This window comes from Taeniopygia guttata, chromosome 3, assembly GCF_048771995.1.
Source record: "Taeniopygia guttata chromosome 3, bTaeGut7.mat, whole genome shotgun sequence".
Lineage (NCBI taxonomy): Eukaryota > Metazoa > Chordata > Aves > Passeriformes > Estrildidae > Taeniopygia > Taeniopygia guttata.
In genome coordinates, this window is record NC_133027.1 from 602,699 (window position 1) to 630,600 (window position 27,902).

The following is a 27,902-nucleotide window of genomic DNA, read 5'->3' on the forward strand; positions in this document are numbered from 1 at the left end:
GGGATGAGAGAAGCTGAAACCTGGCGGGGAAAAATCGTGTCTGGCAGGGCTAAACCCAGTGAAAAGGAGAGGGATGGAAATAAACACCAAGAGCAGGGAGGAAGCAGAGCCTGGAGGGCTGAGATCGAGCAGGGCAGGGGAGGAGGGAGCCCCGAGTGCCCCGTGCCCTGTCCAGGGCTGCAGCAGCTCCAGGGAAGCTCTGCCACCAACCACGGGAAAAAGGTGTCAGAAAAATCCACGAGAAACGATATTTTTAGCTCAGCAGGCTGGGGAACCTGCAGCTTGAAATCACAGCCTGAGCTCAGAGCAGCCTGGGGCAGGGAATTTGGGAATTATTCAGGAATTTGGGAATTGGTGCTGGGTCCTGGCACGCCCAGGAGGAGAGGAGATTCAGCCAGGGAGGGGAGGTGATGTAAAGGAGAGAAACTTCTTGGGGAGAAATGAAATGAGACCTGGCAGGGCCTGAAGGGGCTCCAGGGAACACGGAGAGGGATTCTGGACAGGGGATGGAGGGACAGGAGCCAGGGAACGGCTCCCAGTGCCAGGGCCAGAACAGAATTCCCAGACTTGGCCAGTGAGTGGCTCCAGGAAAAGCAGAATTCCCACACTTGGCCAGTGAGTGGCTCCAGGAAAAGCAGAATTCCCACCTTGGCCAGTGAGTGGCTCCAGGAAAAGCAGAATTCCCAAACTTGGCCAGCGAGTGGCTCCAGGAAAAGCAGAATTCCCAGAGTTGGCCAGTGAGTAGCTCCAGGAAAAGCAGAATTCCCACTCTTGGCCAGCATGTTGTGCTCAGGAACACAGGGAGGGGGAATGAGCCAGGCCCTGCTGAGGGGGGTTTGATCTTCACCTCCTGTGTGCACATTCCTGCCCAGGATGGAGAAAAGGGCTGGAATTCCTGCCCAGGATGGAGGGAAGAGCTGGAATTCCTGCCCAGGATGGAGGGAAGGGCTGGAATTCCTGCCCAGGATGGAGGGAAGGGCTGGAACTCCTGCCCAGGATGGAATTCCTGCCCAGGATGGAATTACTGCCCAGGATGGAATTCCTTCCCAGGATGGGGACAGCCCGAGCTGAGGAGTGATGGGGATCATTTCTGGGATGGGATCATTGGGGATCATTTCTGGGATAGGGATAATTTGGGATAATTTCTGGGATGGGGATAATTTGGGATCATTTCTGGGATGGGATCATTGGGGATCATTTCTGGGATGGGGATAATTAGGGATCATTTCTGGGATGGGATCATTGGGGATCATTTCTGGGATGGGATCATTTGGGATAATTTCTGGGATGGGATCATTGGGGATCATTTCTGGGGATCCATTGTCCCTCCTGAGGGCAGAGCAGCTCTGAATTTCCCTGGAACCAGCCAGATGTGCCTACAGGTGATCTGGCACACCTGTGCCAGTGCCACTGCCACCCCTGTGCCACTGCCACCCCTGTGCCACTGTCACTGCCACCTCTGTGCCCTTGTCACTGTCACTGCCACCCCTGTGCCACTGTCACTGTCATCCCTGTGCCACTGCCACCCCTGTGCTACTGTCACTGCCACCTCTGTGCCCTTGTCACTGTCACTGCCACCCCTGTGCTACTGTCACTGCCACCCCTGTGCCACTGCCACCTCCCTGCCATTGTCACTGCCACCCCTGTGTCATTGTCACTGCCACCCCTGTGCCACTGTCATGTCACCCCTGTGCCACTGCCACCCTTGTGTCATTGTCACTGCCACCCCTGTGCCACTGTCATTGCCACCTCTGTGCCCTTGTCACTGTCACTGTCACCCCTGTGCCACTGCCACCCCTGTGCCATTGTCACTGCCACCCCTGTGTCATTGTCACTGCCACCTCTGTGCCCTTGTCACTGTCACTGCCACCCTTGTGCCACTGCCACCTCCTTGTCATTGTCACTGTCACCCCTGTGTCATTGTCACTGTCACCCCTGTGCCACTGCCACCCCCGTGCCATTGTAACTGCCATCCCTGTGTCATTGTCACTGCCACCCTTGTGCCACTGTCACTGCCACCTCTGTGCCATTGTCACTGCCACCCCTGTGTCATTGTCACTGCCACCCCTGTGCCACTGCCACCCCCGTGCCATTGTCACTGCCACCCCTGTGTCACTGTCACTGTCACCCCAGGTACAGCTCCTGCCCAGCTGTGCCAGGCTGTGCAGGGATCTCCTGCCCAGCTGTGCCAGGCTGTGCAGGGATCTCCTGCCCAGCTGTGCATTCCTTACTTTGAGCAGCTTCATCAGCCCCTCCAGCTGCACCATCAGCTCTCGTCTGCTCTCCTGCAGGGCTGACATCCTCTGCTCCAGCTCATCCTTCCTCTGCCTGCGCCAGGGACAGGGGAGAGAGAGGAGAAATCAGCTCAGCCTGCCCCAGACCTGCCAGGGGGGTTCTCCTGTGTCCAGCGACCCCGGGTCCATCACCCTGCAGCAGCCAGGACACGGCCCCTGCAGCAGCTGCAGGCAGGTGACAGCAGCTGCAGGGCTGCAGTGACAGCAGCATGTCCCAGTGCCACCTCAGAGCATCACCTCTGAACCTCTGAGTGCCCTGGGTGCTGCCACTGGCACGCTGGGCAAGCCACCCTGGGCATCTGAGCAGGAATTGCTCTTTAAAAGGACAGAAAACCCTGGGATATTAACAAATATTAATAAATATTAACAAATATGAACCACCCTGGGTGTTTCTCTGCCACTGGCACACTATGGATAGTCCACCCTGGGCATTTGAGCAGGAATTCTTCTTTAAAGGACAGAAAACCCTGGGATATTAACAAATAGTAACAAATATGAACCGCCCTGGGTGTTTCTCTCAGTACCTCTGTCTGTGTTGGACACTGTGGGTTTAATGAAGGCCCTGGAGGGGCCTACAAAGAAGCTGAAGTGGGAATTTTTACCAGGAACTGGACACAGGGGATGGATCCCAGTGCCAGGGGGCAGGGCTGGGACACGATTCCCATGGGCTGGGACACGATTCCCATGGGCTGGGACAGGATTCCCATGGGCTGGGACACGATTCCCAAGGGGTGGGACACGATTCCCATGGGGTGGGACACGATTCCCATGGGGTGGGACACGATTCCCATGGGCTGGGACACGATTCCCAAGGGCTGGGACAGGATTCCCATGGGCTGGGACAGGATTCCCATGGGATGGGACAGGATTCCCATGGGCTGGGACAGGATTCCCATGGGCTGTCCTTGCCCTGAACTCTGGGCAGAGCTGAGATCAGCTGGTGCTTACAGACAGCCCCATCCCACCCCATTATCCCATCCCAATATCCCCTCCCATTATCCCATCCCACCCCATTATCCCACCCCATTATCCCATCCCAATATCCCATCCCATTATCCCATTATCCCACCCCATTATCCCACCCCATTATCCCATCCCAACATCCCATCCCATTATCCCATTCCATCCCATTATCCCATCCCAACATCCCATCCCAACATCCCATCCCAACATCCCATCCCATTATCCCATCCCATTATCCCAATCCCTGAGGTGGAAAAGCACCTGCAGTGTTATAGGGACAGATTATAATATTATATAATATATTATATAGAATATTATACTAAAAAATTACATTACATAATATAATATATATATAATATAATATATAATGTATAATATATAATATATATAATATAATATATATAATATATATATAATATATAATATATAATATATAATATATAATATATAATATATAATATATAATATATAATATATAATATATAATATATAATATATAATATATAATATATAATATATAATATATAGTGTATAATGTATAATGTATAATGTATAATGTATAATAAATAATGTATAATAAATAAAATATAATATATAATATATAATATATAATGTATAATATATAATGTATAATATATGATGTATCATATATCATATATCATATATCATATAATCATATACATTATATAATATATAATGTATAATGTATAATGTATAATATATAATATATAATATATAATATATAATATATAATATATAATATACTATATATAATATAGTATATAGTATATAGTATATAGTATATAGTATATATAATATAGTATATATAATATACTATATAATATATAGTATATACTATATATAATAATATACAATATCTATAATAGTATATAATGTATCATAATGACTATAATAGATTATAATAGCGGCTTTTTGCAAATACAACAATAAATTTTAAATGTGTGCTGTTAAAGTAACTTTGTTATAAAGGCCTCGTTTTTATTTCTGTTGTTAGTTACGCTCAGGGCAATGACTAATGTAAATATATTTATATTAAAATCGCTGCTGGGATGAGATAACATCCAATAAACACGTGAGAAAACCACCCACTACAAACACCAACACTCACTGGGAAAGGCAGGGTGGGCCAGAGCCAAAACTCAGAGTAACAATTTAACAAACCCCAAAACCACAACCAAGGAATGCAGAGACACTAAAAAACAAACCCAAAGCAGAATCCCGCTGAGCAGCGCTCAAAAGCTGCAGAGGGGTGTGGGAAAAGCAGTTTGCTGCAGGGGAGGGGCGCTGCATGCACAGCAGGGCGATGGACGGGGAAGGAATTTGGGATTGTCTGGGAGATCCCAAAAACCCCCCTCGGTGTCCCCAATTACAGGGTCACGTAATGCACGTAATGCACTCTGCATTTCTGAGAGAGTGGGTGCATTTCTGAGAGTGGGTGCATTTCTGACAGTGGGTGCATTTCTGAGAGAGTGGGTGCATTTCTGACAGTGGATGCATTTCTGAGAGTGGGTGCATTTCTGAGAGAGTGGGTGCATTTCTGAGAGTGGGTGCATTTCTGAGAGAGTGGGTGCATTTCTGAGAGTGGGTGCATTTCTGACAGTGGGTGCATTTCTGAGAGTGGGTGCATTTCTGAGAGAGCGGGTGCATTTCTGAGAGTGGGTGCATTTCTGAGAGAGTGGGTGCATTTCTGACAGTGGGTGCATTTCTGAGAGAGTGGGTGCATTTCTGACAGTGGGTGCATTTCTGAGAGTGGGTGCATTTCTGAGAGTGGGTGCATTTCTGAGAGTGGGTGCATTTCTGAGAGAGTGGGTGCATTTCTGAGAGTGGGTGCATTTCTGAGAGAGTGGGTGCATTTCTGAGAGTGGGTGCATTTCTGACAGTGGGTGCATTTCTGACAGTGGGTGCATTTCTGAGAGTGGATGCATTTCTGACTGAGAGTGGGTGCATTTCTGAGAGTGGGTGCATTTCCACAACAGAGTGGATGCATTTCCACGAGACAGTCCCACCCCAGTGCCCGGTAGCCCACCCCAGCCCCCGGTAGCCCACACCAGGCCTCGGGGCCAGCCATCCTTACCGCAGCAGGCGCAGCTCGGCCAGCAGCGTCGGGTTCTGCTGCGCCTTCTCGGGCGTGGGCTGCGAGGCCTGCTCGTGCTCCAGCCGCAGCCGCTGGATCTCCTGCAGGATCTCCCTGCACGGGGGCCAGAGCGGGGCTGTGAGAGACTGTGCAGCACAGGAGGGACTGCAGGGGTGCAGGGGGTACACAGCTGGGCAGGGGTGACTGCAGTGTACAGGGGTCACACAGGTGTGCAGGAGTGACTGCAGTGTGCAGGAGTTACACAGGTGTGCAGGGGTTACACAGCTGTGCAGGGGTTACACAGCTGTGCAGGGGTTACACAGCTGTGCAGGGGTCACACAGCTGTGCAGGGGTTACACAGCTGTGCAGGGGTCACACAGGTGTGCAGGAGTGACTGCAGTGTACAGGAGTGACTGCAGGGTGCAGGAGTGACTGCAAGGTGCAGGAGTCACTGCAGGGTGCAGGAGTCACTGCATTGGTGCAGGAGTCACTGCAGTGTACAGGAGTGACTGCAGGGTGCAGGAGTGACTGCAAGGTGCAGGAGTCACTGCAGGGTGCAGGAGTCACTGCATTGGTGCAGGAGTCACTGCAGTGTACAGGAGTGACTGCAGGGTGCAGGAGTCACTGCAGGGTGCAGGAGTCACTGCATTGGTGCAGGAGTCACTGCAGGGGTGCAGGAGTGACTGCAGGGGTGCAGGAGTGACTGCAGGGTGCAGGAGTCACTGCATTGGTGTAGGAGTCACTGCATTGGTGTAGGAGTCACTGCAGGGTGCAGGAGTCACTGCATTGGTGCAGGAGTGACTGCAGGGTGCAGGAGTCACTGCAGGGTGCAGGAGTCACTGCATTGGTGCAGGAGTGACTGCAGGGTGCAGGAGTCACTGCAGGGTGCAGGAGTCACTGCAGTGTGCAGGGGTCACTGCAGTGTGCAGGGGTTACACAGCTGTGCAGCAGTTACACAGCTGTGCAGGAGTCACTGCATTGGTGCAGGAGTCACTGCAGGGTGCAGGAGCCACTGCAGGGTGCAGGAGTCACTGCAGGGGTGCAGGAGTCACTGCAGGGGTGCAGGAGTCACTGCATTGGTGCAGGAGTCTGCAGGGGTGCAGGAGTGACTGCATTGGTGCAGGAGTCACTGCAGGGGTGCAGGAGTGACTGCAGGGGTGCAGGAGTGACTGCATTGGTGCAGGATTCACTGCAAGGGTGCATCACACCGCTCAGCTGTGCTGCAGGGCAGCTCAGTAGCAGCTGAACGCGGCTCTGTGGTTAACATGCAGCTTGGGTCGCTAAAACAGAAACTCTTTTTTTGGGGTTTTTTTAAGGAATGAGAGATAACAGCCACAGAACCCCCAAATCCTCCCGGGAAGGGGAACTGACGCTTCTCTTATCAGACAAAGCCAATTTCTTCAGGTCAGACTCAATACACCGTGAGGATTAAAAGAAATCGTTAACATTATAGTTAATAGTTAACATTAATAGTTAACATTATAGTTAATAATTAACATTAATAGTTAGCAGACAGAGGTTCTCGTTTTAAACAGAATGTATGCATAACCATGAAGTATGTATGAATATGCAAAAAGGACTATTCCTTTGCTCACAAAACATGTTTTTCGTGGCTTCAGTGCCTGAGAGCATCCAGACATCCGTAATTCTTTGATTTGTGTTGTCTTGTAACTGTCCTCACTCTACATTTTTATCACTCTAATTATATTACTATTTTTATAACCATTTTTTTATACTAAACTTTTAACATTTCTAAAAAGTGAGTGGCATTTTTCACACTAAGCTACAGCAAAGCACATTGGGAAGCTCTTAGTTAAATCAGGGGCTCTGTGCCGTTCACAGTTATTATTCTGTTGTAAGGATTCCAAGCAGGAATTGTACTGGGATAAGCCAGAATTGTTTAACCAAGGTGCTCACAGTGCACAGGGACGTGGGCACAGCCCCGGGACAGAGATGTGGGCACTGCCCCAGGACAGGGACATGGGCACAGCCCCAGGACAGGGATGTGGGCACAGCCCCAGGACAAAAATCCCTGCCCACCTTGCCAGGAAACAATTCCCAATTCCCAATCTCCCACCCAGCCCTGCCCTGGGGCACTGGGAGCCATTCCCTGGGTCCTGTCCCTCCGTCCCTTGTCCCCAGTCCCTCTGCAGCTCTCCTGGAGCCCCTCCAGGCCCTGCCAGGGGCTCTGAGCCCTCCCTGGATCTTGGGGTTTCAGGGATTTGGGGGTTTGGGGGTTTGGGGTTTCAGGGGTTTGGGGGTTTTGTGGTTTCAGGGATTTGGGGGTTTGGGGTTTCAGGGATTTGGGGGTTTTGGGGTTTCAGGGATTTGGGGGTTTGGGGTTTCAGGGGTTTGGGGGTTTGGGGGTTTGAGGGGTTTGGGGTTTCAGGGGTTTGGGGGTTTTGGGGTTTCAGGGGTTTGGGGGTTTGGGGCTTCAGGGATTTGGGCGTTTTGGGGTTTGGGGTTTCAGGGGTTTGGGGGTTTTGGGGGTTTTGGGGTTTCAGGGATTTGGGCGTTTTGGGGTTTGGGGTTTCAGGGGTTTGGGGGTTTTGTGGTTTCAGGGATTTGGGGTTTCAGGGGTTTCAGAGGTTTCTGGTATCACACCCCAGCTCTGAGGTTTGCTGGATGCTCTCAGTGCTGCAGAAGGTGATTTTAAGATGAGAGAAGATCCAGCCCTCCCTGGGGAGCAGAGGCAGGGCAGCCCCGCCCCCCGGCTAATTGCTGTTAATGACTAATGAATGAGTTAATGAGAGCCCCGAGAGGCCCGGGGAGGCAGCGGGGCTGAGGCTGTACCTGTTCTTGTTCTCCAGCTCCGCGATCAGCTGCCTCTGCTGCCGGTTGGCATCGAAGCTGAAGGGCAGGTCCGGGCCCGGGCGGGGCTGCAAGGACAGGGAAAGGCAGGAGGCACGGGAAATGCAGGCTCAGGGATCACAGGAATCACAGGAATCACAGAAAATACAGAAAATACAGAAAAACATAGAAAATACAGAAAATACAGAAAAACACAGAAAATACGGAAAATACAGAAAATATGGAAAATACAGAAATCGCAGAAAATACAGAAAAACACAGAAATCGCAGAAAATAGAAGCACAGAAAACAGAGGAATCACAGAAATCGCACAGAAATCACAGAAAATACAGAAAAACAAAGAAACCACAGAAAATAGAAGCATAGAAAACACAGGAATCACAGAAAATACAGAAATCACAGAAAATAGAAGCACAGAAAACAGGAATCACAGAAAATACAGGAAAACACAGAAATCACAGAAAATGGAAGCGCAGGAATCACAGAAATCACACAAATCACACAATCACACCAATCACAGAAATCACACAAATCACAGATAACACAGAAAATACACAATCACACAAGTCACAGAAAACACAGAAATTACACAAATCACAGAAAACACAAATCACACATCACAGAAATCAATCACACAAGTCACAGAAAACACAGCAATTAAGAAACCACACAAATCACAGAAAAAACAAATCACACAATCACAGAAACCACACAAATCATAGAAATCACAGGAAATACACAATCACACAAGTCACAGAAAACACAGATATTACAAAAATCACAGCAAACACAACCACACAAATCACAGAAAACACAAATCACACAATCACACAAATCATAGAAAACTCAAATCACACAATCACACATCACATAAATCAATCACACAAATCATAGAAAACACAGAAAATACACACTCACACAAATCATAGAAAACATAGCAATTACAGAAACCACCCAAATCACAGAGATCACACCAATCACACAATCACAGAAATCACACAAATAGATAACACAGAAAATACACAATCACACAAGCCACAGAAAACACAGAAATTACAGAAATCACACAAATCACAGAAAACACAAATCACATAATCACACCAATCACAGAAACCACACAAATCACAGAAAACACAGAAAATACACAATCACACAAGTCACAGCAATTACAGAAACCACACAAATCACAGAAAACACAAATCACAGAAAACACAAATCACACAATCACAGAAATCACACAAATCATAGAAAACACAAATCACACAATCACAGAAATCACAAATCACACAATCACAGAAACCACACAAATCACAGAAAACACAAATCACACAAATACAGAAATCACACAATCACAGAAAGCACAGAACCCCACAGAAATCACACAAATCTCCCAATGACACAGTGACACAACCCCACCAGTCCCACCAGTCCCCCAGTCCCCCCAGTCCCCCCAGTCCCCCCAGTCCCTCCCTGCACACAGGGCTGGCAGCAGCCCCACAGCTCCAGCCTGGCACAGCCCTGGCACAGCCCTGGCACACCCCAGAGAGAAGAAAGAGAAAACAATTCCTATTCCCGCTCCTTGTTTTCCCAAGTAGAATGTGTATAAAGAATTGTTTCCCTGGGGTGTTGCTTGGTTGGATTTTTGTGAAGATTGTTTGAGCACAACAATCCAACCCACCCTCTCCAGAGAGGGTCACGAGTTAAGAGTGAGTTAGGGTAGTTAGAAAAGTAGGTTTGCAGTTTTAGTATCTCCTTTAAATAGTATATTAATGTATTGTATATTAATGTATTCTAGTATAGTTATAATAAAGAACTCATTCAGCCTCTGAGCTGGAGTCAGACATCGTCATTTCTGCCCACGGGGTTCACCTGCATTTACAACACCCCAGAGCTGAGGTGATTTATGGGTTTTTAGCAAGCAGGTCCCTTCAGAACCAATGCAGCTTCCATCCAACACTTTGTCTCCACCAGGAGAAGCCAAGCCATGACTGAGAGTTCTTCCAGCACCTTCCAGCGTGACAGTGACTCAGAACCTGCTGCCTCAACAGCCTGGCTTGCACAGGACAAGATGGAAAATTCCTCCTTTTCCATCTAAGCCTGAAAGGTGGCGGTTTAAGGTGTCCCAGCACAGAGTCTGTGTGCAGGTTTTACAGAGATCTGCCCTCCCTCTGAATTACCCTGAGGGAAATTCAGGAACGTGGGAGATGCTCCTGCAAATCTGCTCTCCTTCCCTATGGGCAAACCAGCCAGGACAGGGATCCCACCCTGCAGCTCGGCTGCAAATATTCCCCGAATTTCACTGAGCTCTGCCTGTGCTCCTGGAGCCATTTTCTGTCAGAGCAGCGTTGATTTTTCCCACTTGGAAACGGGTTTGTGTTTCCTTTCTTCTCCCCTCCGAGAAGCTGCAAACACAAACCCACTCGGCCCTTTCTGAGCTGCCCCCCAGCCCCCCGAGCTGCCCCCCAGCCCCCCGAGCTGCCCCCCAGGGCAGGGGTCACTCACAGCATTGCCGGCCTCGGCGGCCAAGCGCGCGGCGTAGCGGGCGATGAGCCGGTGCTCCTCGTCCAGCCGGCCAGGGCTGTCCAGGGCACTGCAAAACACAACCAGAGTGAGCCCAGGCACTGTAAATCCTGAACAGAGTGAGCCCAGAGCTGTCCAGGGCACTGCAAAACATCCCAGAGTGAGCCCAGGGCACTGTAAAACCTGAACAGAGTGAGCCCAGGGCACTGCAAAACATCCCAGAGTGAGCCCAGGGCACTGCAAAACCTGAACAGAGTGAGCCCAGGCAGTGCAAAACATCCCAGAGTGAGCCCAGGCACTGCAAAACATCCCAGAGTGAGCCCAGGGCACTGCAAAACATCCCAGAGTGAGCCCAGGGCACTGCAAAACATCCCAGAGTGAGCCCAGGGCACTGAAAAATATCCCAGAGTGAGCCCAGGGCTGTCCAGGGCACTGCAAAACATCCCAGAGTGAGCCCAGGGCTGTCCAGGGCACTGTAAAACAACCCAGAGTGAGCCCAGGGCACTGTAAATCCTGAACAGAGTGAGCCCAGGGCACTGTAAAACATCCCAGAGTGAGCCCAGGGCACTGAAAAATATCCCAGAGTGAGCCCAGAGCTGTCCAGGGCACTGCAAAACATCCCAGAGTGAGCCCAGGGCACTGTAAAACATCCCAGAGTGAGCCCAGGCACTGTAAATCCTGAACAGAGTGAGCCCAGGGCACTACAAAACATCCCAGAGTGAGCCCAGGGCACTGTAAAACAGCCCAGAGTGAGCCCAGGGCACTACAAAACATCCCAGAGTGAGCCCAGGGCTGTCCAGGGCACTACAAAACATTCCAGAGTGAGCCCAGGGCACTGTAAAACCTGAACAGAGTGAGCCCAGGGCTGTCCAGGGCACTGCAAAACATCCCAGAGTGAGCCCAGGGCTGTCCAGGGCACTGCAAAACAGCCCAGAGTGAGCCCAGGGCACTGCAAAACACAGCCCAGAGTGAGCCCAGGGCACTGCAAAACATCCCAGAGTGAGCCCAGGGCACTGTAAAACATCCCAGAGTGAGCCCAGAGCACTGCAAAACATCCCAGAGTGAGCCCAGGGCACTGCAAAACAACCCAGAGTGAGCCCAGGGCACTGCAAAACACAGCCCAGAGTGGTGCAGGACACCTCAAGTCCAAGCCAGAGCCAGCCCAGGGCCAGGGGCTGTGCAGGGCACAGCGAGGGCAGAGGGAAGAGCCCTGGGAATCACCCTCCCAATTCCCTTCCCATTCCTGCCAGGGCAGGAGCTCTCCCCAGCTCACACACCAGGACAGGGCGGTCACTTCACTGCTCAGCCCAGGGGTGACACAGCCCCAGCTGCCCCTGGCCAGGCTGGATGGGGCTGGGAGCACCCCGGGACAGAGGGAAATGTCCCTGCCACGGCACGGGACGAGCTGCTCCCAAAGCAGCCCAGGATTCCAGGTGCCAAAAACGGTGCAATAATCACCAGAGGCAGTGACAGAGCCCTGGGGGACAGGGAGGCACAGGGAGGTGCAGACAGGACAGGCAGAGGTGCCAGCAGAGGGGACAGGAGGGCCGGGAAGGAAAGGCAGCACCTGGATCTGCTCAGGTCTGCAGGACATCACCTCCTGCTAATCACTGCCGGGCTGTGATTAACGCTGTGATTAATCCATTAAACTCCCGTTAATTCAGCCAGCCAGGCACTGGGCAGATCTCCTCTGTCACTCAGACTGGGACACAGAGGGTGGCTCTGGGCTGTGCTGGTGGCCACCCTCAGTGCTGGGAGCTGTTCCCAGCCAGATTCGGAGCCACCAGGAACTGGCAAGGAAACGACACCTGGAGGAGCAGCTTTTAAATCCAGCAGCTTTTAAATCCAGCAGCTTTTAAAGCCAGCAGCTTTTACATCCAGCAGCTTTTACATCCAGCAGCTTTTAAAGCCAGCAGCTTTTACATCCAGCAGCTTTTACATCCAGCAGCTTTTTAATCCAACATCCAGCTGCTGGGTTTGGGCACTGCTGGGTTTGGGCACTGCTGGGTTTGGGCACTGCTGGGTTTGGGAGCTGTTGGAATTGGGAACTGATGAATTCAGCAGCTGCTGGGTTTGGGAACTGGTGGATTTGGGAACTGATGAATTCAGGAGCTGCTGGGTTTGAGAGCTGCTGGCTTTGGGAACTGATGAATTTGGGAACTGCTGTGTTTGGGAACTCATGAATTCAGGAGCTGCCAGATTTGGGAACTGCTGGGTTTGGGAACTGATGAATTCAGCAGCTGCTGGGTTTGGGAGATGCTAAATTTGGGAGCTGCTGGATTCAGGAACTGCTGGGTTTGGGAACTGGTGGATTTGGGAACTGATGAATTCAGGAGCTTCTGGCTTTGGGAGCTGCTGGATTTGAGAGCTGCTGGCTTTCGGAATGATGAATTTGGGAGCTGCTGGGTTTGGGAACTGATGAATTCAGCAGCTGCTGGGTTTGGGAGATGCTGAATTTGGGAGCTGCTGGATTCAGGAACTGCTGGGTTTGGGAACTGATAGATTTGTGAACTGCTGGGTTTGAGAGCTGCTGGCTTTGGGAATGATGAATTTGGGAACTGCTGTGTTTGGGAACTGCTGGGTTTGGGAGCTGCCAGCTTTGGGAACTGCTGGGTTTGGGAGCCCTGGGGTTCTCAGCAGAGATCCCTCCTGCAGCCCCCTGTGAAGGGAACCAGGGGCCAGGAGCAGAGCCCAGAGTGGGGTTTGATGACAGCAGCACTGGGGAATGAGCAAAGTGCCACGGAGCCTCCCAGGGCCACTCCTGAGGGGATCCGTGGGGAAGGGAAAGGGGAAAGGATGCCCAGGGAACCCCAGCAGCACCACAGAGAGCAGCATTCCAAACCAGACCATTCCCAGCCCACAGCCCCACCTCGGGAGGCAATTTGCATTGCTGCAAGCTCAGTTTCAAGGGTTTGTGTTTCCCTCATTCACAGGGCCGATCTGGGCTGTGAATGTGGGGGCTATTTAAAAATGCAGGCTTGATTTCTTCTCAGATCTAACAGCTGGAACTCCTCCAGCCCCTGGAGCTGGCCAGGCGAGGTCTGGGCTGGGACAATGAGCACAGATGGGGCTGGGATGGCCATAAATGACACGGAGAGGCCAGGCTGGGTGAAATCCTGCAGACATCCAGCGCAGGAGCAAAGGCAGGAGCTGGAGAAGGGGGAGTGACACCGGGGAAATCAGCCAGAGCAGGCCTGGGGAGCTGCACAGACACCTCCACACCCATTTACTGCCCCAGTGCTGCTGGAGAACAGCATCCCACAGCCCATCCCAGCCCACTCCTGATCCCAGGCAGCTCTGCCCTGCAGCTGTGTCTGCACAAGCCTTCCTCTGCCCTCCTGAGACATCTCCCCATCCCTCCCCCCTTCCAACATCTGCTGTCTCCCAGTTCCTCTCCCAGCTCCTGAACTGCCAACATCCCTTCAAGCACTGAGTTACAGAACAGTTCTGGACAAGTTCTGGCTTTCCTGAAAATTACCTGTAACCCACAAAAGAACCAATGATCCTTTTGTGTTTGCTTTTGGGAATGTTTGACAGGTGATGAGGAAGAGGAGCTCAAATTCATCTCCTGTCCCAGGCAGCTCTAATTCCTATCCAGCCTGGCCTTGGGCACTGCCAGGGATCCAGGGTGGGCACCTGTGCCAGGGAACAATTCCCAATTCCCAATCTTCCTGTGCTCAAACACCGACCTGGGGATGGACAATTCCTCTGCTCAAACACAGACCTGGGGATGGACAATTCCTGTGCTCAAACAGCAACCTGGGGATGGACAATTCCTGTGCTCAAACACTGACCTGGGGATGGACAATTCCTGTGCTCAAACACCAACCTGGGGATGGACAATTCCTGTGCTCAAACACCAAAATGGGGATGGACAATTCCTGTGCTCAAACACTGACCTGGGGATGGAAATTCCTGTGCTCAAACACCAAAATGGGGATGGACAATTCCTGTGCTCAAACACTGACCTGGGGATGGACAATTCCTGTGCTCAAACACTGTCCTGGGGATGGGCAATTCCTGTGCTCAAACACCAAAATGGGGATGGAAATTGCTGTGCTCAAACACTGACCTGGGGATGGACAATTCCTGTGCTCAAACACCGACCTGGGGATGCACAATTCCTGTGCTCAAACACTGACCTGGGGATGGACAATTCCTGTGCTCAAACACCAAAATGGGGATGGACAATTCCTGTGCTCAAACACCAAAATGGGGATGGACAATTCCTGTGCTCAAACACCAAAATGGGGATGGACAATTCCTGTGCTCAAACACCAAAATGGGGATGGACAATTCCTGTGCTCAGACACCAAAATGGGGATGGACAATTCCTGTGCTCAAACACCAACCTGGGGATGGACAATTCCTGTGCTCAAACACCGACCTGGGGATGGACAATTCCTGTGCTCAAACACCAAAATTGGGATGGAAACGGGCTGGGGTGGACTGGCATGGCAGAAAGGAGAGATTTGGGACAGCACGGGTCCCTGAGCCATCCCCGAGGGGACAGGGGCACACACGGCCTGGGCAGGGCAGGGGGACAGCCAGGGGACACGTGGGGACAGGGGACACTCAGGGAATGGGGACACTGAGGGAAATGGGCATTCAGGGACAGGGGGACACTGAGGGACAGGGGACAGTGAGGGACAGGGGACACTGAGGGACAGGGGACACTGAGGGACAAGGGACACTCAGGGAATGGGGACACAGCCCCATCTGCTCCTGGCTGGAGGCTCTCATGGAACCACATCCTGCAGAACAGGGCAGGGTGGACACAGAGCTGGGACTGCCGTGTCCTGCTGTGAAACCCCACAGAAACCCCAGAGATATCCCACAGAAACCCCACAGGAACCCCACAGACACCCCACAGAAACCCCACAGATATCCCACAGAAACCCCACAGGAATCCCACAGAAACCCCACAGAAACCCCACAGGAATCCACAGAAACCCCACAGGAATCCCACAGATATCCCACAGAAACCCCACAGGAATCCCACAGAAACCCCACAGAAACCCCACAGATATCCCACAGAAACCCCACAGACACCCCACAGAAACCCCACAGATATCCCACAGAAACCCCACAGAAACCCCACAGGAACCCACAGAAACCCCACAGGAATCCACAGAAACCCCACAGATATCCCACAGAAACCCCACAGATATCCCACAGATATCCACTGAGATTCTGGAAATATTCTGTATGGTACATTCTGGGATTCTGTAAATATTTTGTATAATATTCTGGGATTCTGTAAATATTCTATATTCTGGGGTTCTGTAAATGTTCTGTATTCTGAGGTTTTGAAATATTCTGTATTCTGAGATTCTGAAATATTCTGTATTCTGAGATTCTGGAAATACTCTGTATTCTGGGATTCTGGAAATATTCCATATGATAGTCTATGATTCCGTAAATATTCTGCATGATATTGTGGGATTCTGGAAATATTCAGAGTGATATTCTGGGATTCTGCAAATATTCTGTATTCTGGGATTCTGGAAATATTTGGTATGATATTCTGGGATTCTGGAAATATTCTGTATGGCACATTCTGGGATTCTGTAAATATTAGTATGATATTCTGGGATTCTGGAAATATTCTATATTCTGAGATTCTGGAAATATTCTGTATGGTGCATCCTGGGATTCTGGAAATATTCTGTACGATACATTCTGGGACACTGTAAATATTCTATATTCTGGGATTCTGTAAATGTACTGTATTCTGAGATTTTTAAATATTCTGTATTCTGAGATTCTGAAATATTCTGGATTCTGGGATTCTGGAAATAGTCTGTATGCTGAGATTCTGGGAGAATTCTGTATTCTGAGATTCTGTAAATATTCTATATTCTGGGATTCTATAAATGTTCTGTATTGTACATTCTGGGAGTCTGTAAATATTCTGTATGATAGTCTGGGATTCTATAAATGTTCTGTATTCTGAGATTCTGGAAATATTCTATATTCTGGGATTCTGTATGAGATATTCTGGGGATTCTGGAAATATTCTGTATAGTATTTTAGGATTCTGTAAATATTCTGTATTCTGAGATTCTGGCAATATTCTGTATGGTACATTCTGGGACACTGTAAATATTCTGTATGAGATATTCTGGGATTTTGAAAAAATTCTGTATGCTGGGATTCTGTAAATGTTCTATACTACATATTCTGGGATTCTGTAAATATTCTATATTCTGGGATTCTCTAAATGTTCTGTATTCTGGGATTCTGTGAATATTCTATATTCTGGGATTCTGTAAATGCTCTGTATGATATTCTGGGATTCTCTAAATGTTCGATATTCTGGGATTCTCTAAATGTTCTGTATTCTATATTCTGGGATTCTCTAAATGTCCTGTACTCTGGGATTCTGTAAATGTTCTGTATTCTAGATCCTGGGATTTTGTAAATGTTCTGTATTCTATATCCTGGGATTCTGGAAATATTTTGTATCCTGGGATTCTCTAACTGTTCTGTAGGATATTCTGGGATTCTGGAAATGTTCGATATTCTGGGATTCTCTAAACGTTCTGTATCCTATATTCTGGGATTCTGTAAATGTTCTGTATGATATTCTGGGATTCTCTAAATATTCTCTATTATGTATCCTGGGATTCTGTAAATGTTCTGTATTCTAGATCCTGGGATTTTGTAAATGTTCTGTATTCTATATCCTGGGATTCTGGAAATATTTTGTATCCTGGGATTCTCTAACTATTCTGTAGGATATTCTGGGAATCTGTAAATGTTCTGTGTCCTGGGATTGTCTAAATGTTCTGTACTCTGTATTCTGGGATTCTGTAAATGTTCTGTAGGATACCCTGGGATTCTGTGGATGTTCTGTGTGATATCCTGGGATCCTGTGGATGCTCTGTGTGATATTCTGGGATCCCATGGATGTTCTGTAGGATACCCTGGGATCCTGTGGATGCTCTGTGTGATATCCTGGGATCCCGTGGATGCTCTGTGTGATACCCTGGGATCCTGTGGATGTTCTGTAGGATATCCTGGGATCCTGTGGATGTTCTGTAGGATACTCTGGGATCCTGTGGATGTTCTGTGTGATATTCTGGGATCCTGTGGATGCTCTGTAGGATATTGTGGGATCCTGTGGATGTTCTGTAGGATACCCTGGGATCCTGTGGATGCTCTGTAGGATACTCTGGGATCCTGTGGATGCTCTGTGTGATATCCTGGGATCCTGTGGATGCTCTGTGTGATACCCTGGGATCCTGTGGATGTTCTGTGTGATATTCTGGGATCCTGTGGATGTTCTGTAGGATACCCTGGGATCCTGTGGATGTTCTGTATGATACTCTGGGATCCTGTGGATGCTCTGTATGATATTCCAGGATCCTGTGGATGCTGTGTAGGATACCCTGGGATCCTGTGGATGCTCTGTGTGATATTCTGGGATCCCGTGGATGTTCTGTATGATATTCCAGGATCCCGTGGATGCTCTGTGTGATACCCTGGCATCCCATGGATGTTCTGTGTGATATCCTGGGATCCTGTGGATGCTCTGTATGATATTCCAGGATCCTGTGGATGCTCTCTATGATACCCTGGCATCCCGTGGATGCTCTGTACCCTGGCACTCTGTAAGCTCTCGAGCAGAGGCTGCAGGAGCAGCTGATGCTGCAGGGCTGCCAGAGCCGGGCCAGGACGGGCAGGGAGGAGGAGGAGGAGGAGGAGGAAGAGCAGGGATGAGCTACAGGACAGAGCAGGGATGAGCTACAGACAGAGCAGGGCTGGAAGGAAACCCGGGGGAGATGTGGGAGAAGATGAGATCCCAGAGGTGTCGCAGAGAGAGGTGAAAGCAGGGCCTGTCTGGGATCAGAGGGGTTTGTGAGAGGGTGTCAGGGCCAGAGCCAAGGGCACAGAGCCACCCCTGTCCCCCGCTGGCACTGACCGTGCCCTGCTCCGCAGGCGGCTCACAAAGGTGGCAATCAGGGCGTGCTCCTCCCGGGAGGGCTCGGGGCTGCTGCTCTGCTGGCACCTGGCAGGGCAGGGAGAGCAAAAACAACAGAAACAGCGTCAATGCGGGCAGGGCTGGGCCTGGGGGGTGTCAGGTGGAAAAGGGGATCCGTGGGGAGGACACTGCTGCGTGAGGGGACACTGGGGGACAGCCAGGCACTGGCACAGCTGCCCAGGGAGGTTGGGGTGCCCATCCCTGGAGGTGTCCAGGGAATTCCTGGGTGTGGCACTGAGTGCTCTGGGCTGGGACAAGTTGGGCATTGGGCACTGGTGGGACTGGATGGGCTGGGAGGGATTTTCCAGCCTCAGGGATTCGGGGATTCTGGAAATATTCACTGAGGGCAGCTGTGGAGCCTCTGAATTCCCAGTGGGATCCTTAAGGAAGAACAGGGCTGGGCACTGAAGGATCCAACCCCAGAATCACAGAATCCAGAACCAGTGAGGCTGGAAAAGCCCTCCCAGACCTCCCAGTCCAAGCTGTGACCAATCCCCCCCTTGTCCCCAGGGCTCTGGGTGCCAGGGGTGAGTTGAGGGGTTTGGGATAGGATGGACTCGATGGTCTTGGAGATCTCTTCCAACCTGGTGATTGTGTGTGGGATTGTGTGTGTGATTGTGTGATTGTGTGTGTGACTGTGTGTGTGTGATTGTGTGTGATTGATTCTGTGATTGTGTGATTGATTCCCTGATTGTGTGACTGATTCCCCAATTCTGTGACTGATTCCCCATTTCTGTGACTGATTCCCCAATTCTGTGATTGATTCCCCATTTCTGTGACTGATTCCCCATTTCTGTGATTGATCCGCCATTTCTGTGATTGATTCCCCATATCTGTGATTGATTCCCCATTTCTGTGACTGATTCCCCATTTTTGTGATTGATTCCCAATTTCTGTGATTGATTCCCCATTTCTGTGACTGATTCCCCATTTCTGTGATTGATTCCCCAATTCTGTGATTGATTCCCAATTTCTGTGATTGATTCCCAATTTCTGTGATTGATTCCCCATTTCTGTGATTGATTCCCCATTTCTGTGACTTATTCCCCATTTCTGTGACCGATTCCCCAATTCCGTGATTAATTCCCTAATTCTGTGATTGATCCCCCATTTCTGTGATTGATTCCCCATTTCTGTGATTGATTCCCCATTTCTGTTATTGATTCCCCAGTTCTGTGACTGATTCCTCAATTCTGTGATTGATTCCCCATTTCTGTGATTGATTCCCCATTTCTGTGACTGATTCTCTGATTCTGTGATTGATTCTCTGATTCTGTGATTGATTTCCCATTTCTGTGACAGATTCCCCAGTTCTGTGACTAATTCCCCATTTCTGTGATTGATTCCCCAGTTCTGTGACTAATTCCCCATTTCTGTGATTGATTCTCTGATTCTGTGATTGATTCCCTAATTCTGTGATTGATTCCCCAGTTCTGTGACTGATTCCCCATTTCTGTGACTGATTCCCCATTTCTGTGACTGATTCCCCATTTCTGTGATTGATCCCCGGATTCTGTGATTGATTCCCCCTTTCTGTGATTGATTCCCCATTTCTGTGACTGATTCCCCATTTCTGTTACTGATTTCCCAGTTCTGTGACTGATTCCCCATTTCTGTGATTGATTCCCCATTTCTGTGACTGATTCCCCAGTTCTGTGATTGATTCCCTGATTCTGTGATTGATTCCCCAGTTCAGTGATTGATTCCCCATTTCTGTGATTGATTCCTCATTTCTGTGACTGATTCCCCAGTTCTGTGACTGCCCCAGCACCCAGGAAACTTTTCCAAATGCAGAATTCACTGCTCTGCTGTGAGCAAACAGAACCCCCATTCCCACACACAAACACACTTTTCTCCCAGGTCATGTGCAGGGACACGCTGGGGGCACAGCCAGGGCTTGGAAAAAAGAGGTAAAAAAAGGAATTACCCACGTGGAGCACCAGGGCAAGGAGGGGTTTGAGGGGGGACACCGAACATTCACCAAACTGAGGCACCTCGGGGTGAGCCCTGCAAGGCTGAGCAGCTGCACTGGGGCTGTGGCTGTGCCCTCAGCAGATTCCCAGAGCTCTCCCTTTCCCAGGGCTCATTAAATCCCCCCAGGATTTAATCCCCAGGATGGAGGGGCAGCAGCACTGAGCAGCACCCCTGGGAACATCCAGTTCACCTGGGTTGGACCTGCTCCCAGCCCAGGTCTGGATTCCCATTGCTGTTTCTCCATGCCTGGGGGTGCCCAGCTCCCCCCAGAGCATCCCTCAGCTGCCTCCAAAAATATCAGAGAATTAAGGGATGGATTGGCCCTATCCCATGGCTGGGACACCTTCCACTGTCCCAGGGTGTCCCAGGGTGTCCCAGTGTCCAGCCTGGCCTTGGGCACTGCCAGGGATCCAGGGTGGGCACCCTGTGCCAGGGCTGCCCACCCTGCCAGGGAACAATTCCCAATTCCCAATCTCCCACCCAGCCCTTCCCTCTGGCAGTGGGAGCCATTCCCTGGGTCCTGTCCCTCTGTCCCTTGTCCCCAGTCCCTCTGCAGCTCTCCTGGAGCCCCTCCAGGCCCTGCCAGGGGCTCTGAGCTCTCCCTGGATCCTTCTCCTCCCCAGGGATCCCCTCCACGCCCAGCAGTGCCTGGTGCAGTTGGCAGCCTGCAGGAGCAGTTCTCTTTCCCAATAAATTCCATTTTCTCCTCCTTCCAAAACTGCCCCCACACCAAAGGATCCCTCTTTGCTCCAGATTTGGGGTAAATAAAGCAAATCCTGGGGCTGGCTCCTGCGGGGAGCTGGGGCCCTACAGCACCAAGGAGGAACCCCTGATGGAGAAACAAAGATGTGAGGGAGAAACAAAGATCTGATGGAGAAACAAAGATCTGATGGAGAAACAAACATCTGATAGAGAAACAAAGATCTGATGGAGAAACAACTGAGGGAGAAACAAAGATCTGATGGAGAAACAAGGATCTGATGGAGAAACAACTGATGGAGAAACAAAGATCCAATGGAGAGATAAACAACTGATGGAGAAACAAAGATCTGATGGAGAAACAAAGATCTGATGGAGAAACAAGGATCTGATGGAGGAAAAAACATCTGATAGAGAAACAGAGATCTGATGGACAAACAAGGATCTATCTGATGGAGAAACAAAGATCTGATGGAGGAACAAAGATCTGATGGAGAAACAAGAATCTGATGGAGAAACAACTGATGGAGGAACAAAGATCTGATGGAGGAACAAAGATCTGATGGAGAAACAACTGATGGAGAAACAAAGATCTGATAGAGGAACAAAGATCTGATGGAGAAACAAAGATCTGATGGAAAAAGAAAGAAGTGAGGGAGAAACAAACCTCTGATGGAGAAACAAAGATCCAATGGAGAGATAAACAACTGATGGAGAAAAAAATATCTGATGGAGGAACAAACCCCTGGTGGAGAAACAAAGATCTGAAGGAGAAAAAAAAGATCTGATGGAGGAACAAGGATCTGATGGAGAAAAAAGGATCTGATGGAGGAACAAGGATCTGATGGAGGAACAAGGATCTGATGGAGGAACAACTGATGGAGAAACAAAGATCCAATGGAGAGATAAACAACTGACGGAGAAAAAAAGGAACAAGGATCTGATGGAGGAACAAACCCCTGGTGGAGAAACAAACATCTGAAGGAGAAACAAAGATCTGCTGGAGGAACAAGCCTCTGATGGAGGAACAAACCACCCAAAATGCTCCTCAGAACTGGAGGGGCTGGGCAGGACACGACCTCTGGCTCCCCACTGTAAATCCAAGAGATTTCCAGATTTTCCCAGAGATCCAGGAGACCCCTGGGAATCTCTGCTGTGCTTTGCTGCTGCCCTTGCAGCGTTTCCCAGCCCTGAGGGGGCTCAGGGAGGGGTTGAGCCCAACCCCTGCAGTGCTGAAGGTGACAGGCAGGCAGGACTGCAGCTTCTCACGTTTCCATCCATCATTTCTCCCAGCACAGAGAACATATTGTCATTTTAGGAACACATCTGGCTTTCAAACAGAAGCCAGGGGGGAAGTGGCCACTTTGAGCAGCTCCAGGCACAGAAATGCAGCTCCCAACCCCCTCCAGCTGCAATTCCAGCTGCAATTGCAGCTGCCAGGACATGCCAGAGCCTCTGGCAGGGGAAATGAACCCCTTCATTTCAGCCCTGCCTCGGGGGCTGAGCTGGGGCAGGAGAAGCTGCAGTAAATCCTGGGAGAGTGCTGAGGGGCTAAAAGGGATTTTTCAGGGGAACAGCCCCTGTTCCCTCCCCTCTCTGCCATCTGCACTTCTCCAGGAGCCAGGGGACAGAGCCCCCTCCCAGCTGCTGGATGGCTCCAGGCCCCAGCCTGCTCCAAACTGGGGAATTCCAGCCCAAAAAGGGGTGGGAAGGCGCTGAGAGACACACGGAGCCTCTGCAAGCTGGGGCAGGAGCCAGGGATTCACTCCTGCTGCCCAGGGCTGCTCCCCCTGCTTTGGGGCCACTGAGCCTGGAAACGGCCCAGACAGGCCCCCCCAGCAGCCAGAACCCCAAAATCCCTGAAACTGGGGAAATCCCTCCCAGCTGCAGGAATAGTTATTTACTCACCCATTCCTGCAGGAATAGTTATTTACTCACCCCTTTCCTGCAGGAATAGTTATTTACTCACCCATTCCTGCAGGAATAGTTATTTACTCACCCATTCCCGCAGGAATAGTTATTTACTCACCCATTCCCTGCAGGAATAGTTATTTACTCATCCATTCCTGCAGGAATACTTATTTACTCACCCATTCCCACAGGAATAGTTATTTACTCACCCCTTCCCTGCAGGAATAGTTATTTACTCACCCATTCCTGCAGGAAGAGTTATTTACTCACCCCTTCCCTGCAGGAATAGTTATTTACTCACTCCTGAAGGAATAGTTATTTACCCATTCCTGCAGGAATAGTTATTTACTCACCCCTTTCCTGCAGGAATAGTTATTTACTCACCCATTCCTGCAGGAATAGTTATTTACTCACACCTTTCCTGCAGGAATAGTTATTTACTCACCCATTCCTGCAGGAATACTTATTTACTCACCCATTCCTGCAGGAATAGTTATTTACTCACCCATTCCTACAGGAATAGTTATTTACTCACCCATTCCTGCAGGAATAGTTATTTACTCACCCATTCCCTGCAGGAATAGTTATTTACCCATTCCCTGCAGGAATAGTTATTTACTCATTTCCTGCAGGAATAGTTATTTACTCACTCCTTCCCTGCAGGAATACTTATTTACCCATTCCTTGCAGGAATAGTTATTTACTCACCCATTCCCACAGGAATAGTTATTTACTCACCCATTCCTGCAGGAATAGTTATTTACTCACTCCTGAAGGAACAGTTATTTACCCATTCCTGCAGGAATAGTTATTTACCCGTTCCCTGCAGGAATTGTTATTTACCCATTCCCTGCAGGAATTGTTATTTACCCATTCCCTGCAGGAACAGTTATTTACCCATTCCTGCAGGAATTGTTATTTACCCGTTCCCTGCAGGTCTGGGAGGGTCAGGGGAGCTGGAACTCCTGGAATTCCCTCCCCCTTTTCCCAGGAACACCCCACTGAGGCTCCTGTACCTTTTGGTTGGTGTGGGTGCTCCGGAGGACGCGTGGGTCACCATGGCCTCGTTCATGTTACTCACGGGCCTGGGGGGGCTGCAAGAGACAGGGATCATCCTGTTAGGGGGCAGAAAAACAAGGAAAGAGCCCAGCACTGCCAGGGGTCCTGTCAGGGGGCAGAAAATATAAAAGAAAAGAGCCCAGCACTGCCAGGGATCCTGTCAGAGCAGAATTCATACAGGGAATGGTCAGTGAGGGGAATGGTCAGTGAGGGGAATGGTCAGCAGGGAATGGTCAGTGAGGGGATGGTCAGTGAGGGGAATGGTCAGCAGGGAATGGTCAGTGAGGGGATGGTCAGTGAGGGGATGGTCAGTGAGGGAATGGTCAGCAGGGAATGGTCAGTGAGGGGAATGGTCAGCAGGGAATGGTCAGTGAGGGGATGGTCAGCAGGGAATGGTCAGCAGGGAATGGTCAGTGAGGGGAATGGTCAGCAGGGAATGGTCAGTGAGGGAATGGTCAGTGAGGGAATGGTCAGTGAGGGGATGGTCAGCAGGGAATGGTCAGCAGGGGATGGTCAGCAGGGAATGGTCAGCAGGGAATGGTCAGTGAGGGGAATGGTCAGCAGGGAATGGTCAGTGAGGGAATGGTCAGTGAGGGAATGGTCAGTGAGGGGAATGGTCAGTGAGGGGAATGGTCAGTGAGGGGATGGTCAGTGAGGGAATGGTCAGTGAGGGGAATGGTCAGTGAGGGGATGGTCAGTGAGGGGAATGGTCAGTGAGGGGATGGTCAGCAGGGAATGGTCAGCAGGGAATGGTCAGTGAGGGGAATGGTCAGCAGGGAATGGTCAGTGAGGGGAATGGTCAGCAGGGAATGGTCAGTGAGGGGATGGTCAGTGAGGGGAATGGTCAGTGAGGGGATGGTCAGTGAGGGAATGGTCAGTGAGGGGAATGGTCAGTGAGGGGATGGTCAGTGAGGGGAATGGTCAGTGAGGGGAATGGTCAGTGAGGGGAATGGTCAGCAGGGAATGGTCAGTGAGGGGAATGGTCAGCAGGGAATGGTCAGTGAGGGGATGGTCAGTGAGGGGAATGGTCAGTGAGGGGATGGTCAGTGAGGGGAATGGTCAGTGAGGGGAATGGTCAGCAGGGGATGGTCAGTGAGGGGATGGTCAGTGTGGGGAATGGTCAGTGAGGGGATGGTCAGTGTGGGGAATGGTCAGTGAGGGGATGGTCAGCAGGGAATGGTCAGCAGGGAATGGTCAGTGAGGGAATGGTCAGTGAGGGGAATGGTCAGCAGGGGATGGTCAGCAGGGGATGGTCAGCAGGGAATGGTCAGTGAGGGGATGGTCAGTGAGGGGAATGGTCAGTGAGGGGAATGGTCAGCAGGGGATGGTCAGTGAGGGAATGGTCAGTGAGGGAATGGTCAGTGAGGGGAATGGTCAGCAGGGAATGGTCAGTGAGGGAATGGTCAGTGAGGGGAATGGTCAGTGAGGGGAATGGTCAGCAGGGGATGGTCAGTGAGGGGATGGTCAGTGAGGGGAATGGTCAGTGAGGGGAATGGTCAGTGAGGGAATGGTCAGTGAGGGGAATGGTCAGTGAGGGGAATGGTCAGTAGGGAATGGTCAGCAGGGGAATGGTCAGTGAGGGGAATGGTCAGTGAGGGGATGGTCAGTGAGGGAATGGTCAGCAGGGAATGGTCAGCAGGGAATGGTCAGCAGGGAATGGTCAGTGAGGGAATGGTCAGTGAAGGAATGGTCAGTGAGGGGATGGTCAGTGAGGGATGGTCAGCGGGGGATGGTCAGTGAGGGGAATGGTCAGTGAGGGGAATGGTCAGTGAGGGAATGGTCAGTGAGGGGAATGGTCAGCAGGGAATGGTCAGCAGGGAATGGTCAGCAGGGAATGGTCAGTGAGGGAATGGTCAGTGAGGGGGATGGTCAGTGAGGGAATGGTCAGTGAGGGGAATGGTCAGCAGGGGATGGTCAGTGAGGGAATGGTCAGTGAGGGGATGGTCAGTGAGGGATGGTCAGCGGGGGATGGTCAGTGAGGGGAATGGTCAGTGAGGGGAATGGTCAGCAGGGGAATGGTCAGTGAGGGGATGGTCAGCAGGGAATGGTCAGTGAGGGGATGGTCAGTGAGGGAATGGTCAGTGAGGGGAATGGTCAGCAGGGAATGGTCAGCAGGGAATGGTCAGCAGGGAATGGTCAGCAGGGAATGGTCAGTGAGGGGATGGTCAGCAGGGGATGGTCAGTGAGGGGAATGGTCAGCAGGGGATGGTCAGTGAGGGGATGGTCAGTGAGGGGAATGGTCAGTGAGGGGGATGGTCAGTGAGGGAATGGTCAGTGAGGGGAATGGTCAGTGAGGGGATGGTCAGTGAGGGGATGGTCAGTGAGGGGGATGGTCAGTGAGGGAATGGTCAGTGAGGGGAATGGTCAGTGAGGGAATGGTCAGTGAGGGGATGGTCAGTGAGGGGAATGGTCAGTGAGGGAATGGTCAGTGAGGGGATGGTCAGTGAGGGGATGGTCAGTGAGGGGGATGGTCAGTGAGGGAATGGTCAGTGAGGGGAATGGTCAGTGAGGGGATGGTCAGCAGGGAATGGTCAGTGAGGGGGATGGTCAGTGAGGGAATGGTCAGTGAGGGGAATGGTCAGTGAGGGGATGGTCAGTGAGGGGATGGTCAGTGAGGGGAATGGTCAGTGAGGGGATGGTCAGTGAGGGGAATGGTCAGTGAGGGGAATGGTCAGTGAGGGGAATGGTCAGTGAGGGGATGGTCAGTGAGGGGATGGTCAGTGAGGGGATGGTCAGCAGGGAATGGTCAGCAGGGAATGGTCAGCAGGGAATGGTCAGTGAGGGGAATGGTCAGTGAGGGGAATGGTCAGCAGGGGATGGTCAGTGAGGGAATGGTCAGCAGGGAATGGTCAGTGAGGGAATGGTCAGCAGGGGATGGTCAGTGAGGGGAATGGTCAGCAGGGGATGGTCAGTGAGGGGAATGGTCAGTGAGGGGAATGGTCAGCAGGGGATGGTCAGCAGGGGATGGTCAGTGAGGGGATGGTCAGTGAGGGGAATGGTCAGTGAGGGAATGGTCAGTGAGGGGAATGGTCAGTGAGGGGAATGGTCAGTGAGGGGAATGGTCAGTGAGGGGATGGTCAGCAGGGGATGGTCAGTGAGGGGATGGTCAGTGAGGGGAATGGTCAGCAGGGAATGGTCAGTGAGGTGATGGTCAGTGAGGGGAATGGTCAGTGAGGGGATGGTCAGCAGGGAATGGTCAGCAGGGGATGGTCAGTGAGGGGATGGTCAGTGAGGGGATGGTCAGTGAGGGGAATGGCCCTGTGCTCCCAGCTCTGTTTGGGGACAGTGAAAGGACAGGGAAAACCCACTGCAAAACGCCAGAGCTGATGGTGAACAATAAAATCCACACCAGAGAGCAGAGAAGAGGGGCTGGAATAACCCTGTCCCAAAAAAACCCAACAAACTGAGGGCAGGGATTGGAAAACAGAGTGTAGCAGGGACAGGGACAGGGCAGGGACAGGGCAGGGACAGGGACAGGGACAGGGACAAGGACAGGGATGCACAGGGTGGGGTTCCAGGGTGTCCATGGAGCCAGGATCCCGGTGGATCCCTTCCCTCCTAGAACATTCCATGGCTCCTGGGTGAAATC

General features: G+C 50.8%; 1 protein-coding gene across 4 annotated transcripts in view; it reads right to left on the reverse strand.

Annotated features, from left to right (window-relative positions):
- Window positions 1-27,902, reverse strand: part of DTNB (dystrobrevin beta) — a 131,743-nt gene that overhangs the window by 54,829 nt on the left and 49,012 nt on the right. For 3 of the 4 annotated variants that reach the window (XM_072926206.1, XM_072926205.1, XM_072926208.1), the window contains 6 exons: window positions 24,271-24,348; window positions 18,611-18,697; window positions 10,666-10,753; window positions 8,146-8,231; window positions 5,353-5,466; window positions 2,232-2,328 (listed from right to left, as the gene is read on the reverse strand). In XM_072926206.1, coding sequence (XP_072782307.1) covers window positions 2,232-2,328; window positions 5,353-5,466; window positions 8,146-8,231; window positions 10,666-10,753; window positions 18,611-18,697; window positions 24,271-24,348 — 550 coding nt within the window. The remainder of the gene's footprint in view (window positions 1-2,231; window positions 2,329-5,352; window positions 5,467-8,145; window positions 8,232-10,665; window positions 10,754-18,610; window positions 18,698-24,270; window positions 24,349-27,902) is intronic. The other variant, XM_072926207.1, reaches the window with a different exon arrangement.